Consider the following 14,336-nt stretch of genomic DNA (forward strand, 5'->3'; position numbering starts at 1 on the left):
TGAAGAAAACGTTCTTGCCCTAACCACTGTCCACCTTTCATAGCAGCCCTTGTGAGAGTTGAGATGTTCCAGGTAGTGATGTACTGTTGTAAACAGCTCCCTGTTCCCAGAACAGGACATGGAAGTATGTGTGGGAGGGGACAACACAGGGGTAGAAACTCACAGATCTAAATCAGAGTGGATGGAAGGAGGAGGAAGTATTCAGATAGAGGAAGGCGTCTAAGGAAAAGGTGCAGAAGGAGAAGGGAGCAGACTTGGCTGGAGGTGATTTTTAAGAATTGGTTCAAACAGTCTGTAATGTCACCTGATATCTCCCACCAAGCCCAGATATTGGGCCTAGGTGCTCACAAAGTAATGAAGGCTTACTGATTGCAGTAGGGTTAGCACCTGAAGTCACATGCCAGAGTTTTGATGGATACTTTAATCGGTGCATGGGGAGGGGGCTCCCCATGCCATGCAGGATCACAGGGTTGCGGTAAGGGATGGCAGGTGGGAGACTGAAGCTGGGAAAGCTATCTTCCAGTGGGACTTGACTACAGAGAAAGGGGCAGCCTGGATAATGCACCCTTGGCTGCAGCACATCTTCAACTGACACAACTTGTCAGCAAGTCTTTGATAAGCAATCCAGCTGTGTCTAACAGACATGTGAGATCTCGGACTAACTCGGTGCTGGAGACTACCAGTTCTAGCAACAGCTTTGCCCTAGCTGTGAGCACAGGTAAACTGTTCTTCTAGCTACTGCTCAGCCACGTGGCATTTAAGCAGAGCATAGCAAAAAAATGTGGCAGCTTTGCCAGGCCCTGATCTCTGTGTGAGAAACTCCAGACCAACAGGCTGACAGAGCAGCCTGCAGCAAAAAACATTGCTGGCAGAAGTACCCTTAAACTCTGCGGCAGCCTTCACAGAGCCAAGGTACTGGAAGTTCCTCGTTGATTCAGGCCCCACATGGGCAGAAGCTATGAGTGAAATGTAGCCACTCAGCTGGCTTTGAACAGGCCTGCATTTTCTCAGAGGTGTGCCGGATAGTCTTAACCAGCCCCTTTGGTAATTTCGTACAGTGTTGGCACTCTGGGTAGCAAGGATTGGCTGTGACACAACCCTCACGCATGACCTTGGAGAACACAGACTTGAAAAGATTTTGTTTCCCAAACCCCCTCTGCAATTTGGACAGAATATAAACCAGTTTACTGCAGAGGGACTCCTGCTGTTACCAGGTAAGTTTGGGGCATCCCAAAATATAGAAGCATGAAAATTCACTGCCACTTTTCAGCAGCTCAGGCCCTCCTTCCCATTTGCAGATGGGAACACTAAGGAAGAGCAAGTTGACAGGACCCAGCCAAGGTCAGGCAGTAATGGAGATGAGGAGAGTCCAGAGGAATACTGCCTGTTGGTTCCCAGCTCCGGACACTTGACAATTCATGTGCTCTCTCCTTTCAAGGGTAGCAATGGCAGTAGCCAAAAGCATGAACTTTGCTTCCAGAAGGAATCAGCTGTTGAGCTGAACAAATCATGATCCAGTGCAGGGTGGGGGGGAGGGAGGGAAATGAGAGCCAAGCCTGACACAGACCAGAGCGTGGGGGAGGTACTCAGAAAAGCCTCCAAGGCAGGATGGAAAAGACAGTAATTACATAACAGCACTTGGCAAGCATCTGTCTACAGTCAGCTGGGCCCCACGAGCCCTCCCTCCCCGCGGTGCTAACAAGGAGCAGCTGAGGATACACGTAACCCAGCGCAGGACCCCTCTGGAGGGGTTCGGAGGTAAGACGTCCTCCATTTCCCCTTCCTGCTTGTACTGCTCTTGGAGTTTCAGAACAGAGGGGTGGGAAAAGAGGGAAAGGGAAAGCCACTCTGATCAAGGACAAGCAGCCAGGAAGGAAAAAGAAGGGGCTGCTTCTCAGTGTGGACAATACTTTTGTTTGGGAGGAAGAGCCCAGGCTTTGCTAGGGGAGGAGCTGTGAAGGGCGAGTGTGTGGGTGTTTTGGGGTGGATGTGAGTATGTATATCAGATCAGGGGGTCCATATGTGCAGAAGGGGAGCTGTATACATACAGATGGAAGGGGAGGAAACAGCAAGAGAATTTCCTTCCTTCTCTACGTGTGGTGGATGGGGGCAATAGGATGCAGGGAGCCACTGGGGGGAACCAGGCTTTATCCCCCTGCTTTGCCCATGTGTGTTGGGGAGGGGGGGGGGTGCAGGAGTGCAGGAGAGGGGAGGAAATATAGAAGGAAGAAGTAGTTACTTTTGAGAGGGGATTGCGGGAGTCCGATCTGGCCAGTGCCTTCCTGGGCTGCCTCCAAGGCAGTGTGTGTGATAAGGGAGAGAGAAGAGAGCTGAATACACAAGGTGCCTCCAGGCTTGGGTTACACTTAGAAGTGTGGCTGTCACAGGAAAGCTGGACAGCATTCTCAAAGCCTATGTCCCCAAGCACCTGGCCATACAAGTCAAAGCCTCCTGCAAATGCGGTACACTGCAAAATGTTGCTGGTATGGCTCGTTCCCTTCAGGGGGCATGGCAATATTACCCTGGCAAGAGTGCCTTTATTGGTGTAAACTGCTGCCCAGCCGGACAATGCCAGAAGTACAAGTCTTCATCTGCTGGCTCCCAGAGGAACCCTGTTCAGCTTGTGTGACGCATTCAGTACAAAGCCCTGCTCGGTCCCCACTCTGGCCTGTGGTCACAGTCAGATGGGAAAAAGGCAAAGGCCCTGGCCATTGAGGTACTGGGCAACAAATGTTTGCTTGATTGTGAACTCCTCAAGAGCAGGGCGGGAATGAGGACAACTGCCTTCTCTGCTGCCTGTTCTCCTTCAAAAGATAGGTGCAGCCAGAGATAAGGCACAGAGCTGCGGAAAGGGGGTACAAAAGAAATGTCATGCTTGGAAATAAGCCGCAGTCTCAGAGACAAGAGGCACTGCAATAGCTTTGATGGGACGGAGATGAGCTCTGATGACAGTGTGAGAGTTTCTGAGTTTTCTGCACCCCAGATAATTTATTTGCCAGCAGCAATAGCACTGTCAGCTGATGAAATCCTCACCAGCAGCAGGCAGAAGTAGATAATACAATTGATCATGAAAACCTGCTTCTGTAACCTGGCAAGACTCCATTAGCAGGAAGTGTTGCCCTAACCCTTCCCCTTTTTCCCTCTCATTTTCCAAACAGGGAAACTGAGGCACGGGGCAAACATGTGAGACTTGCTTTGGGCCTCATTGTGTGTCAGTGCTGGAGCCTTATTGGGACCTCACTAGTGCTGCAGTGAATTTCGTGGGCCTCCCCCAGCCTCAGCTGGGAGGCATGTTCACTCCATGTTCATTGAACTGCAGGCTGACAGGCAGCCTGAGAATATCTCCAGACATCCCAACCCCCATTTCTCCCTTCCCCCAGCTTGCAGCACATATTTTCCCAGACTTTTCCACTCACTTCTCCAGTGGTGCTGGGGCCCTGCCAAGCACCAACCACTCCAGGAAGCAGGGCCTCCCATTCCCAAACCAAACAACTGGGAGAAGGAAAAAAAAATCCAAGCACATGTACGCACACACAAGACCCTTTTCCCATCAGAAATCTACCAGCCTTCTCTAGCTTCCCTCTGAAAATACTGGAGACACAGTGCTGACTTGGCACTTCTGGCTCCCACAGAAGAGAACTATTGCTAGCCCATCCTCCCTTCCACCTCCTGAAGACACATGTGCACCCCCACGGGGTATAGGTTTCCAAATCAGGTTTTGCTGCAGCATGAGATTCCCCAAAACCACTTCCCAATCGATTTTGCAGTGTGAGGAATGTCCCCTGCTTCCCCCCATCCTGCTCCTCCCCACAAAATGCCATCCATTCCCACGTTCCAGCACTACTGTATAGCCCTGGCCGTAATGGCACGAGTAAATTGGCTTGGCACCGGGTTGGGGGTGAAGACCATGGCCAGGGTTTGCTCCAGAGCCTCAGCTTTACGGGGAGGTAGCTCCCTGCAGCGGGGCTGAGCTCCAGGCCAGGCACACTCCTCCAAAATGAACTGCTCAGCCAGGAAGGTGACCAGGGGTTGAAACGTGCCGCAGTGCAAGGACTGGGGCTCTGCGCAGGAAGAGAGGATGATCAGAGAGGGGAAAGCTGATGTCTCTCCCAGCTGGCAAGATAGCCTACTAGAAATGCCATGGCTGGGGAGAAAAAGCATGGGGACACGCAAAAAAAAAAATGCAGGAGGGAATGAAAGATGAAGAAGTTTAGGGACAATGACTGTGACAGGCATAGCTGGGGAGAGAACACAAGAAACCAAGTGAGGGGCTAATACACAGGACAAGGGGCTAACACAGGGGATTAGCAGTGAGTCCAGAGTCCTGGATCATCCCACCTGAAAGACAGGCTGTCTCTTGCCCCTCTACACCCCACCTTGCCCATCCTGAGATGTTCAGTTTGAGGCACTACCATGCTGCCTGCCCGCCCCTTGCACAGAGTGCAGTCTGCTCTGCCTGCATTTTGCTGCCCAGGGCTAGGCTGTTTGGAAGGCAAAAGGAAGATGAAATACATGTAAGGGAAAGGAACTCCCTAGGAAAGAGTTAAAAGATGCTGAAACCCAAGCCGTTTTCAATGGAGAGAGCCCAAAGCCAGGGAGGGGACGGAGGGAGAGGAGAAGGGAGGGAGCAGGTCCAAGCTGAGCTTGTGCACCCAGCCAGCACGCAGCAGTGCCTGTGCCAAAAGCCAGCTCTCTTAAAGCCATGGGCCTGGGGGCCGGCTTTGTAGGCAGATGTGAGCCAGCAAGCAGGGGCTGGGGAGCACACAGGGGAGCCCTCAGCCTTCAGGGTGAGCTGCCATGCTGCACTGGGGTACAGGCAGAGGGAAGTGGGGGGCAGAGGCTGGAAGAGGGGGGGCTATGGGCTTGTTTGCATGTCTGTTTCTCGTACACATACTTCTCTACAGTCTGCCTGCTCTGCTCTCAGCTTCCTTCCCCCTCCACAATAGAGCAGCTGCCCTCCGGTCTTTCTCCAAAAGCCTGGCATCACCTGCTGTTCGACAGTTCCTTTGGGGAAGGTGCTGGGGATCGGCTCTCCTCCTGTGACAGAAGGAAAAGGCGAAACTGACCCTGGGTGTGGGGACTGAAGTATGGAGAGAGAAGTGATTTGGTTGTGGGGAAAGGAGGGGGTTGAAGTTAGGTTCCTAGCCCACAGCTGAAGGGGCCTCTCTGCAGAGAGGTGTAGGTCAGACCCCAGCTGGGAGGGCTGGGTTAACTCCCACAAAGAGTTGATACAAAGTGATTAGAGGTCTGGAGTTTTTCACAGGCCTCCCCACAGATTCAGCAATCTCTCAGAGCATGCTTTTGTTAAAAAGGACTGTGTGGTTTGCCATCTCTCCTTCTTCTGTCCCAGCCTGGGGACTGAATCTTGAGGTGGCTCCAGTGGTTTGCCTGGTGGCAGGCTTCGAGGATCAAGCCTTCTTCCAGGGTTGACACCTAGTCTCCATTGGTCTGGACTGAAGGGTGTGGGACATCCTCTTGGGCCGTGCGGTTGCTGCTCAGATTGCAGCCTTGAAATTCCAGGAAATCAAGCACGCAACTCCCTCCACAAGACAATGCCATTTTCATCCCACCACTGGCTCCAGCCACCAAGATCTGTTGTTCCTTGGTAGTCTCTCCTGTGTTCTTTCTTCTAATGTCTCATTCTGGTGCTTCCTCGTATTTTCCCAGGTCACCATGGAAATGATTTGCCTGCGCACATCCCTGGCCTTCCTTGTCCTCCCTCTCATTGTGCTTGGGGCACCCACCAATGAACCGCACCTCACAGAACCAAACCCTGGTGCTTGCAGGCGCTGTTGTGACCCACTGGACTCCTCCACAGATGCCCCACCGCTCTCTCCCAGTCACCACCACTTGCCCTACCCAATGCCAGAGGTCCGTCCATATATCAACATCACCATACTGAAGGGTAAGTGCCGAGCTTGACCCCAGGGTGCTGAGGCCTGCTTAGGGACCAGTGGCACTGTGTTGGAGGCGTCAGCTGGGTTGCTGGCATCCTGGTTAATCTGACAGAATGCCAGACACCATCCTGAAGGGTATGTGCCGATACACACTTTGCTGAAGGCCCAGATGTTTTGTGCCATGACCAAGGGTAGCCTGAGGGAGGAAATGAGTGTATATCTTTGCTGTGACCTCTGTGTCTCAGGAAGCTGCTTGCCACCAGCTCTTCCTCCCTGCTAGCAGAGAAGTGACAGTGGCGGCCTCTTGCCAGGCTGGCAGGCCTCCTTCCTTGCCTCTGACTTCCAGAGTGTCTTGTAGTGCCTAAGGGAAGGAGCAGCCTCTATCCAGCTGCAACATATGCAGTCTTGGAGGGAAGACAGTGGTGCCAGGCATGGCTATGAGGAAGCCTTCTCTGGCTCCATGGGTCACGTGCACTTGGGGGAGGGAGGAGGGCGAGAAGGGGCAGCAGATATTTGGATGTACCTCCAAGCTAACTGGCAGTGACATCCAGCTTGTTCCACCCTGCTGTGGCTGGCTTGGCTCAGGGGGAAATGCTCCCTATTTTAGAGCAGCTCCTCCTTTGAGGTCTCCCCCTTTCAGCTTTTGCTGTGGGCAAAAGTCTGTTCCCAGCTGGATCCCGCTCCACTCACTCATGGTTGTTCTGTGGTTCCTCTGGACTAGCTGGGCAGATGTTCCCCCTTTCTCGCCCCATCCTGGAAATAGCTGCAATTTATCAAAGCTCAGAAGTGCATTCAAGGGCAGATAGAGACCTGCACTAGGGTAGGATGTTGCAGGGGGAACTATGCACCAGCAATTTTGCAAAGCTGCACAAGGGAAGGAGGGGAGAAGGGGAACCAAGCACAAATTTGGGATGCTGTCACTTGTGCTGGAGGCTGTTTTGACCCCTGTCTCCTTTCCACACATAAAGTACATTCTTGTGCTGTTCTCTCTCTGCATTGATGCCTGCCCAAAGTATAGATGCACGGCAGGCAATGCACCAACCTCAAGGTAGAATTGCAGTATTACATAAACAGGAGGACCAAATGATGCTGGTTTTGTCACAGTACCAATCTTCTAACCTGCACTTCACCATCTGCCAAGTCCAGCTTGGTTCTTCTCCCTCTGACCTCCTTGTCACTCTCTAATTATACTCTCCCATATACATCAATGCTTCTCCCCCTTCCCCAGCCTACAACAAGAACTGTGTTCCCACTAAGTGGGTAACTGTGTCATGGGAGAGGTATCTTGGAGGGCAGGGACTGTGGTGGGCTAAGGGAATGTGGAGGAGGAAGAACAGACTGAGAGACCCAATGGTACTTTGCATTGTGGGCTCCATCTTGAGGTGGAATTCCCTAGAGAGAGGTCCTAGTGCCTCCAACAACATCATATTATGTGGTCAGCAGGAGGTTAGCAAGAAAAGAGACCCTAGTCATACCCAGAGCTCTGCTGGCTCTTTTCCCATAAGGCATGATGATATTGTGACTCTCAGGAGCATTCCTTCCTCTGGCATTGACCCATCCTTGAGCAATTCTCTGTCTCTTTGTTGTGCTGTCTCACTGCCACTTCCACTTCTCCCTCTGATATTACATGGGGGATGTGTCCTCTGCTTTCTCTTGTAGGAGAAAAAGGAGACCGGGGAGAGCCTGGTATACCAGGGAAATGGGGCAAAGAAGGGCCACGAGGTGAAAGGGGTGCCCAGGGCCAGAAAGGCAGTAAAGGACAGATGGGCACAGCAGGGGACCCCTGCAAGCATCAGTATTCTGCATTCTCCGTGGGTCGCAAGAAAGCACTGCATAGCAGCGAGGGCTACCAGGTCTTGATCTTCGACACAGTCTTCGTCAACCTCTACAGACACTTTGACATGTTCAATGGCAAGTTCTACTGCTATGTAGGAGGCCTTTACTACTTCAGCCTCAATGTCCACACCTGGAACTTCAAGGAGACCTATATGCACATCATGCACAATGAAGAAGAGGCAGTCATCTTGTATGCCCAACCCAGTGACCGCAGCATCATGCAGAGCCAGAGCCTCATGCTGGAGCTGCAGGAAAACGATGAGGTCTGGGTGCGGCTCTACAAGCGGGAGCGGGAGAACGCCATTTACAGTGATGATGTTGATGTGTACATCACCTTCAACGGGTACCTGGTCAAGCCCAGCCTTGACTAACTGCCCCCTCCTGTCCCCTGGGCCTTTTGGGGCTTTTTCTTCTTCCTCTCTCCCTCTCTCTTTACTGCCCACAACCACTGCAAACCACTTGGAAATGGGCCTGTCAAGTCTCAGGCATCGAGCGTGAGACTTGCCACACTGGCTCCCACCTCATGCTCCCTCCTCTCTTGCAGCCAGGCCTGTATCTGCGCATTACAGCATGACACTGCTATCTCTTACCCCCTCACCTCATTACCCCAACTTAGGTTCTTGGCTTGTTCTATAAACTGCCAACAAGCTGTATCTGACACATGGGGTCCTGAAGCAGAAGGGCAGCTAAAATGCTGTTCCTGGGGATGGTCCCTCCTCGGCATTTCATGCACAAAGGACTCCTATAGAAAGGGCTAGAAAGTTCCCACTGCCTAGGTGCATCCTGGCTTCTCTCTGTCCCGACTGGATATGCCAGTTTTGCAGCCTGCAACATGACTCTACTGTCAACTCTCCTGCCTGTGGACTGGAGAATGGACTGGAGTCTGTTGGCCCCTTGTAGCATGAGGAAAATGTAGGACCGGTGAGAGATGATACTGTCTTTCCAAATAGGGGACAGCCAGCTTTCCAAAGTACGTCATTGACTTGCCTTAGACACCATTTTGCACCACAGAGCCCTCAGGTTACAGCCCAGAATTCTGGGTCTTGTGGCCCTTCCTCAGCCTAGGTTGGCTGTAAGGTCTAGGCCTGGTGCGATAGTCTTCTGCTGTGTCAGCTCTAGCTTTTCAAAGAGAGAAGGTGCCAGACCCTCAGCCAGACCCTACAGAGGCATCTGCCCACTGAATCAGTAGAGTCCGCCGTTTTATCCCCACTAGGGATCATAAGTGCAGAACGAGAGAGAGAGAGGGAACCCTTGCAAACCTCCCCAGAGCACTACTCAGTTTCATTTTCCTAGCTTGGGGAAGGCAGCCCAGTCCAGTATGGGATATCCCTTTCCTAAGTACAGATGGTGGACCTGATTCTGCTGTCTTCTTTGGCAGAAGAGCATCCATGCTGTTCCAGTGATGCCAGCAATTATCCCTAACACTTGCAGATGTGAGGGGAGAGTTGGGGCAGGACCATGGCCCCTATATGCCATCACATCAATCCTCCTGAAGGTGGTTCTTCCGCATCACTATGGAGATACATCTGTTTCAGGACCTATTGCAGTTAAACCACAGTTTTCAAACCTGGACAGGTTGACACCTCTTTGCCTCTGTGAGGGAAGAGAGGTAGGGGCAAAACAGTGGCATGAAAAGAGGTGAGACTTCAGCACCTTGCCCCAGTATTATAAACATCCTTGTCATATGTTCTATGCCCTTTTCTGGCAACCTCATCAGAATAACTGGGAAAAGCATGTGGCTAAAACAAATCCTCACTCTTCTTGTCAGGTTGGAGAGGTGGTGGGAATGGATGCCAGTAGTAGGATTTTCTAGTACAGGTCTTATGCTGCTTTCACTCACATCCCTTTGGGGTTGCTACAGTCTTGGAGGGGAGCAGATGAGGCTGACTCAGCACTTTGGGAAACCTACTTCCACGTGTTCTGATACTGCTGTAAACAGCAGTGCTAAGGGTTGTCTCTTTTTTGAGTCTCAGGACAGGACAAGCAGGAGAAACTGTATTTCTCCTCTGCCCATAACTAATAATGAAGTCTTCTGACTTAACTAGCTTCTGTGGTCTCATGATTAGCCATGGTCTCTGCCTGTAGTACCTGGGACTATCAGAGCTCTCCTGTCAGAGATACGCATCAGATTATTATACAGGATCAGGTCAGGTACACTCTGCCCAGATGGCAAAGGCTAAATATTAAAAATGAACTTGAGAGAATTGCAGGCCATTTTCTCTCTTGCGCTGATTACTTATCCTGCCTGCTTTGCTAAGGAAGCTGTACAGACTGGAATGAGTTTCAGACTTTGTGTCCCTGATCCTCATCACTATTCTTACTTACACTGTGGGTACAAAAACAAGGTTCAACTGACACAAAGCTGGGTCTTCCTTGGTGAACCGTGTGGTGATGGGATCATAGGAACACAAGGGGACTGAGTTTCTTCCTCTCCACTGGCAGATTTGGTGTGTGGAATTGCTCAGAGACAAATTTCAAGCAGTAGAGAGGAAGCAGCATGCTGGAGATGATGTTCAGGACCAAATCCCTTTATCTCTTCCTGAGCTGCAGGCTGCAAACCCAGATATTATGTATTTAGATTGTGCAGCGCCCCTCTGTCTCCCTGAACAGAAGCAAGCCTTTCTAACACTGAATATCTCCAGACCCGAGCTTCTCTGTTCCTCCTTTCCCATTTGTTTTTTGAGTGCCAGTGGCAGGTCTGTGGCTCATGTGCTGCCCATGAGCCAGATGGTGCCTGATGTGCATGGGAAAGGATGGCAGGGGGACCAAAGGATATGTTTAACAGGCTTCTTGGTGCTAAATAAGATGGCAATCCCTTGGTGCTAAATCAGATTTCAAGAGTCTTGGGTGCTTTCTGGAAGGCGTAGTAGGCTGAGTTGTAATGTACTGTGGAATTAATGGTGCTTTATGTGACAAAAACAAACAAACTCCAAGAACTTTTGTATATGTATATATTTTTTCAGTGGTATTAAACTTTTCTCCCTGGTTGTTTTGCACTTTGATTTGCACTTTTCCCTCCTTCCTTCTGGGAAGGCTTTAAGCAAACTGAGGGAAGGTTTCTCTGGAAATTACCAAAAAAAAAGAGGGAGACAGAATACACTGTAGGATGAGTCTCCAAATATTTAACTAATTTCATTGAGGAAGGCTGGGCTGAGGTCAGGCACCTTTTGAGAGGGACCAGATCCTTTATCTTGTGAAAATTTTGGCACACCTTTCTATTGGTACTTAGCAAACATGATAAGAGTGATTTTTCCCTGTGGTGTTTCTATTTTCTCCGTCAAGAGGTAAAGCCAGGAAGTGTAGACTTAAGAGGGCTATTAAATTGTTGACTAGGTACCTGTGCTTGGAAACAATAGAGTGGGTGGTAGTTCAAGACTTAAACTGGGCACACTTTCCGGAAGGCTTGTGTGTGATGGGAATGGCTTGAGCTTTTGGTCAGAGGTGGAAGAACAAGTGATGACTGCACATAAATTTGGGGAGAATGGGAAGACTTGATGGTCAGTGGGGAGTGGAGACTTGGAGGCTTGGGTGGAAGATATGAGAGGGGGTAAGGTCCTCAGGACAGGCAGGAGGCCCACTGGAGGTCTCAGTGCAGGACAAAGAGGTAAGTGGGGTTTCTCACAAGGTCTTTGGGGTTTGCACTGTGTGGACCAGCACTCCTGCTGAAGTGGAGGACTGGACAAGAGAACAAGGGAACATGCCCATATAAGACCTCCTATTCTGAGTCTTATTCATCTTCAAACATCTTCTCCTGTGGTTTGATGTGTGCCAGATGCCTATTTGCCAAGGGGTGGACAGCATAAGCACATTGTCTCCACATCCTCACAGGCCTCTGGTGCTGTGTCAGGCCCAGAGCTAGGGCTACATTTATCTCAGTACATAAATTCCAGAACATGTGATAATCTAGCAGTCTAAGCCCAGTCTTCTGCAGGTTTTTTATTCTCTCCTAAGCAAGCAGACAGAAATATATCCTCAAGAAGTGCAGGGATTGTGCCTGTGCATGTTCCTGGCCCATTGAGGTGAGATGCTGGTAGACTGGAGGTGCTTTTGTCACACTTAGAAGAGATGAAAAGCAAGGAGGGGGTGGCATGTGTACTTTCTAGAAAAGTTTTCTATGATTCAGGCCTTCAGCCTGCCCTCTTGGAGAGGCAAGTGCCACCAGAAGAGGCTGTTCAGCCAAATCCCTTGAGGCTAAGATGCATGCAGCCCTGGCAGGGGTCTATAGCATGTGCCACCCATCACACCATGGAGGCTGACGGTGGAGTCACCATGGGTGAGGCTCAGCTCAGGTAAGGTTGGCCCTGCAACACTGTTGAAGGAACAGCTTAGGTCTGAACTGGGTCAGGCTAGCCCTGATGACCAACCAACAGGTGCAGCCATGCCCTGCAGGCCATGAGGCCTCCAGTCACCTCATTCATTCTGACGCTAGGGCCTTATCCATGCAACAGTGGCCACTCCATGATATGTGGACCTGGAGCTGGGGACAGCCAGCAAGGGTGCCCTGCCTGTTGCGCAGGTCAAAGACCTTGACCCCCTGTGCTTGTGGGGCTCACACAAGAAGCATGTCCCAGGGAGGGCAGCACTGCCAAGCAGTGACAGCGCTAGCCCTGGGCCATGCCTCTCTTTTCCCTGGAGGAGTGGCACAAGCCCTGCTACAAAGGGCACTGAGGGCTTGTGTTTTTCTCAAGCTTGCTCAAGGTATCTGCTAAGGGGTTGGCCCTTTAACTGGCTTCCTGCGGGTTTGTGGTCTTGCAGGTATGAAGGGGGAGGGAGTGGGAAAGAGGAGGTAAAGGGCAGGATATGGTGCTGTCTCCAGGGAAGGAAACACATGTCAGGCCCAGCTCAGGAGATACTGAAGGCTCTGCAATAGCTCCTTGTCCTGTGACAGCTGTTGGAAAGGAGAAAAGAGAAAGGTGGGGAGAAAAGGGATATAAAAGGCCCTAAGGAAGGTGCAGGGTTAGCACCAGGGAAGGAGACCCAGAAGGAGACCCTCGGCACTCATGCAGATGCAGGCACGCATGCAAGTACCCAAAGTGCAAGGGAGGGCGGGGCCCAGGGTGACAGGAGCTGGCTCTACATCTCCTACAATCCTGGCCAGACTTTGTCATAGATGAAGCAGTCATGGGAGAGGGCTCAGGGGGCCTCTTGAGCATCGCCTCAACTTCTAGCCATGGTGTGTGGTCTGCCCCACGCCAGGGGATTCTGTGCTAGGAGCGCTGTTCTGGAGGCCGCCATTCTGGGATGTGGTGGGTTTCCCCTTTTCCAGCTTGCTCTCCCTCCTTCCCTTCCACATAATCCAGACAGCCTGCTTCACTTAACTCTCTGCCTTGTTTATATCCCAGAGTCAGGGGTGGAGAGGGGGCAATACAGCCCTGCAGCCAGCAATGCTCAGCGCTGCAAGCAGAGCCCCAGCCAGCACATCACAGCCAGACTCCATCAATAGGTTAAAGCTGCCCTAGCTCCTCTCTTTCTGATGTTTCCTTTCCTACTTCTGTGTGGGAGTCAATGTTGGGCCCAAAGAGCTGTTGCAGACCCTGCCCATGGCTGCGTGGAAGATGGGGCGCGGCTGCATTTCTGAAGACAATCTTTCCACCACCTCACACAAGGCTGTGAGCGCAGCATGGCCCTCCTCTGACCACAGCAGGAAAGGGAGCATTTGCTGGGCCATGCCAGGTTTCAGAGGCCAGCTCAGAGCTGTGCTCTGCTATCACACCCACACTTGTAAACACACACGTACCAACCCCATATGGACATCGCTCGCCTTCCTGCCAACGGAAACAGTTGCCCTTTGCAAGCCTGGCTCACTCTGAAGATGCTATCAGGAGGTGGGTAGAGGGGTCTGAGGTAGCAGGCCTCTTCTGTACAAGCACAGCTCCTTTGCATCATGACCTGCCTTCCCCCTCCCTCCCCCCACCAGCCCTCTGTGATCTTTCTCCCCTCAGTTACACCACAGTGAGAGGCAGGGCAGAAGATTCAAGTTAAAGGCTTCCGACACCTTGTCAACCCCCAGGCCAGTCCCATCTCTTGAGTGTGTGTCACAACTCACAAATGACCAGGGAATTATTGCAGAATCTCACACCCTTCTGAGTCTCTGTTTGCAACTACTAAAATGGGAGGGAGCAGAGAAACTAAGGAGTAGGGGACTCCTCATATACCCTGGGAAGGCTGAGAATCCAGCCTTGAGTGGGAGCTGTATGTGCACTTGATTTTCTTTAACCCACTTGCATCTGTGCCTTCAGGAAATGAGGCTGACATGCATCAACCTAAAATTGCTGAGGACCCTTGACTGTAAGGGAGCCCAGACAATGCAAATTTCAGTGCGCCTCTGAGCTGGGAGATGTGCCCAAGCCTCACTGGTTGCCTCTGAGGTCAGTGGCAATGCCTCAAAGAAGCTGGGGAAGGGAACACCCCAGCAAGATGAAAGAGGACAATAGGTCTATCTCACTAACACCCATCCTGCAGGCATTATTTTCATTGTTTGTGTTCCCCGCTCTAAAGTCCTGCCTGAACTCCAGATGTTTGCCATACCAATGTCCTCATGCAAGGCTAAGGCAAAGTACCTCAGAAGCAACAGCATGGGAACTTTCTGTTGCTCAGTCCTTC

The 14,336-nt window shown here is 51.4% G+C and overlaps 1 protein-coding gene across 1 annotated transcript; it reads left to right on the forward strand.

The window, feature by feature from the left end:
- Positions 1-5,673: 5,673 nt before the first annotated feature.
- C1QTNF6 (C1q and TNF related 6) lies at positions 5,674-8,104 on the forward strand. The gene is made up of 2 exons (XM_026072585.1): positions 5,674-5,905; positions 7,557-8,104. Exons 1-2 carry the CDS (start codon positions 5,674-5,676, stop codon positions 8,102-8,104), a joined length of 780 nt encoding a protein of 259 aa, XP_025928370.1.
- Positions 8,105-14,336: the final 6,232 nt, after the last annotated feature.

This window comes from Apteryx rowi, unplaced genomic scaffold, assembly GCF_003343035.1.
Source record: "Apteryx rowi isolate R43461 unplaced genomic scaffold, aptRow1 scaffold_343, whole genome shotgun sequence".
NCBI lineage: Eukaryota > Metazoa > Chordata > Aves > Apterygiformes > Apterygidae > Apteryx > Apteryx rowi.